A 1,407-nucleotide genomic window follows, 5' to 3' on the forward strand; every position below is an offset into this window, starting at 1 on the left:
CAGTGACTCTACAGACACATCCAACATCAAAATCCGTCCTCTGAGGTACTTTGAGGATGTGAAAGCAGCTGTGTCAAAGGTCAGAGATAAACTCCAGGACATCATTGGTGAGGAATGGTGCAAATTCTCACTGACAGTGAGATCAGTGGATGTTTTGCTGGCTAAAGCAGAACCCAAGACCAGAGATGAGTTTTTAAAATATTCATATCAAATGACACTGGATCCAGCCACAGTCCACGATAATCTGATTCTAGACGATAGGGACAGAAATGTAGAAGACAGATATTCATTTACATATAATTCTCACCCAAACAGATTCACTGAGAGGCAGCAGGTCCTGAGTAGAGACAGTCTGACTGGACGTTGTTATTGGGAGGTGGAGTGGAGCGGGAAAGAAGTTTCAGTAGCCGTGGCATACAAGAATATTTCCAAAATGGATGAAAGTGGATTTGGAAACAATAGCGAGTCTTGGGCATTAGATTGTTTCAAAAAGGGTTGGAAATTCAGACATAACAATGATACAACTCTTATCTCAGGTCCTCAGTCCTCCAGAGTAGGAGTGTATCTTGATGCCAGTGCAGGTATTCTGTCACTCTACAGTGTTTCTGACACCATGACTCTCCTCCACAGAGTCCAAACCACATTCACTCAGCCGCTCTATGCTGGAATTTGGCTTTCGACGACTTTTTGGAAAGATGCCAGTGCTAGGTTTATTCAGCTAGAATAGACAGGAGATATTAAAAAGTCAATGGGGACTTTATTCTTAGTTCGTAAATGGATGTTCTCTCTTTCTTTGTCATCCATTTCTCTGTGACGTGGTATTTTGACATGTACTTCTCAGAGATGAAATGTCAATCAGTGTGGGCAGGACTGTGATGCACTTGTGTGATTTCCTGCTGATGTAGTTTTAGATTGTAGGTTGGTGGCCTGATTATTCTTGTGTGTATTTATATCATTTCACATTGCAAATGAACATTTATCCACATCGAAATTTAACCTGCTGTGTAGTTTATAAGGTATTTCGTTATATTGTTGCTGTAATCTTTTATTTTTTATTTTTGCTTTTTCTTTCCCCCTGTATGAAGCACTAATGGAGCCACAACTCTTTATCACAGCTGAGCAGTTTATCAGATTTAACTTTTACTGTCATTTTGTAAATGTGTTGCAAAGATGTAATCAATACTCTGATCAACACAAAATTATTTCTTATGTTACTGACATACTGTATTTGTTTAACAGTGATTATTGTATATGATGAATTGAATACAGATATTGAAAAGCTGAACTGTCAAAATATTTTAATGTGTTTTATGATGTGAACACAGTCAATTAATAAAGTTGATTAATTATTAAGAATGAATGAGGTATTTCTTGTGTGTTCACTGCAGCTGCTGGAGGACAAATGGT

The 1,407-nt window shown here is 38.0% G+C and overlaps 1 protein-coding gene across 1 annotated transcript in view; it reads left to right on the plus strand.

The window, feature by feature from the left end:
• The window catches only part of LOC147818947 (tripartite motif-containing protein 16-like), a 1,623-nt gene extending 263 nt beyond the window's left edge, over positions 1–1,360 (plus strand). The window contains exon 2 of the mRNA XM_087174844.1: positions 4–1,360. Coding sequence (XP_087030970.1) covers positions 4–727 — 724 coding nt within the window. The 3' untranslated portion in view covers positions 728–1,360. The remainder of the gene's footprint in view (positions 1–3) is intronic.
• Positions 1,361–1,407: the final 47 nt, after the last annotated feature.

This window comes from Seriola lalandi, unplaced genomic scaffold, assembly GCF_002814215.2.
Source record: "Seriola lalandi dorsalis isolate HSWRI2012SDOR001 ecotype SW California unplaced genomic scaffold, Sedor1 jcf7180002054389, whole genome shotgun sequence".
Taxonomy (NCBI): domain Eukaryota; kingdom Metazoa; phylum Chordata; class Actinopteri; order Carangiformes; family Carangidae; genus Seriola; species Seriola lalandi.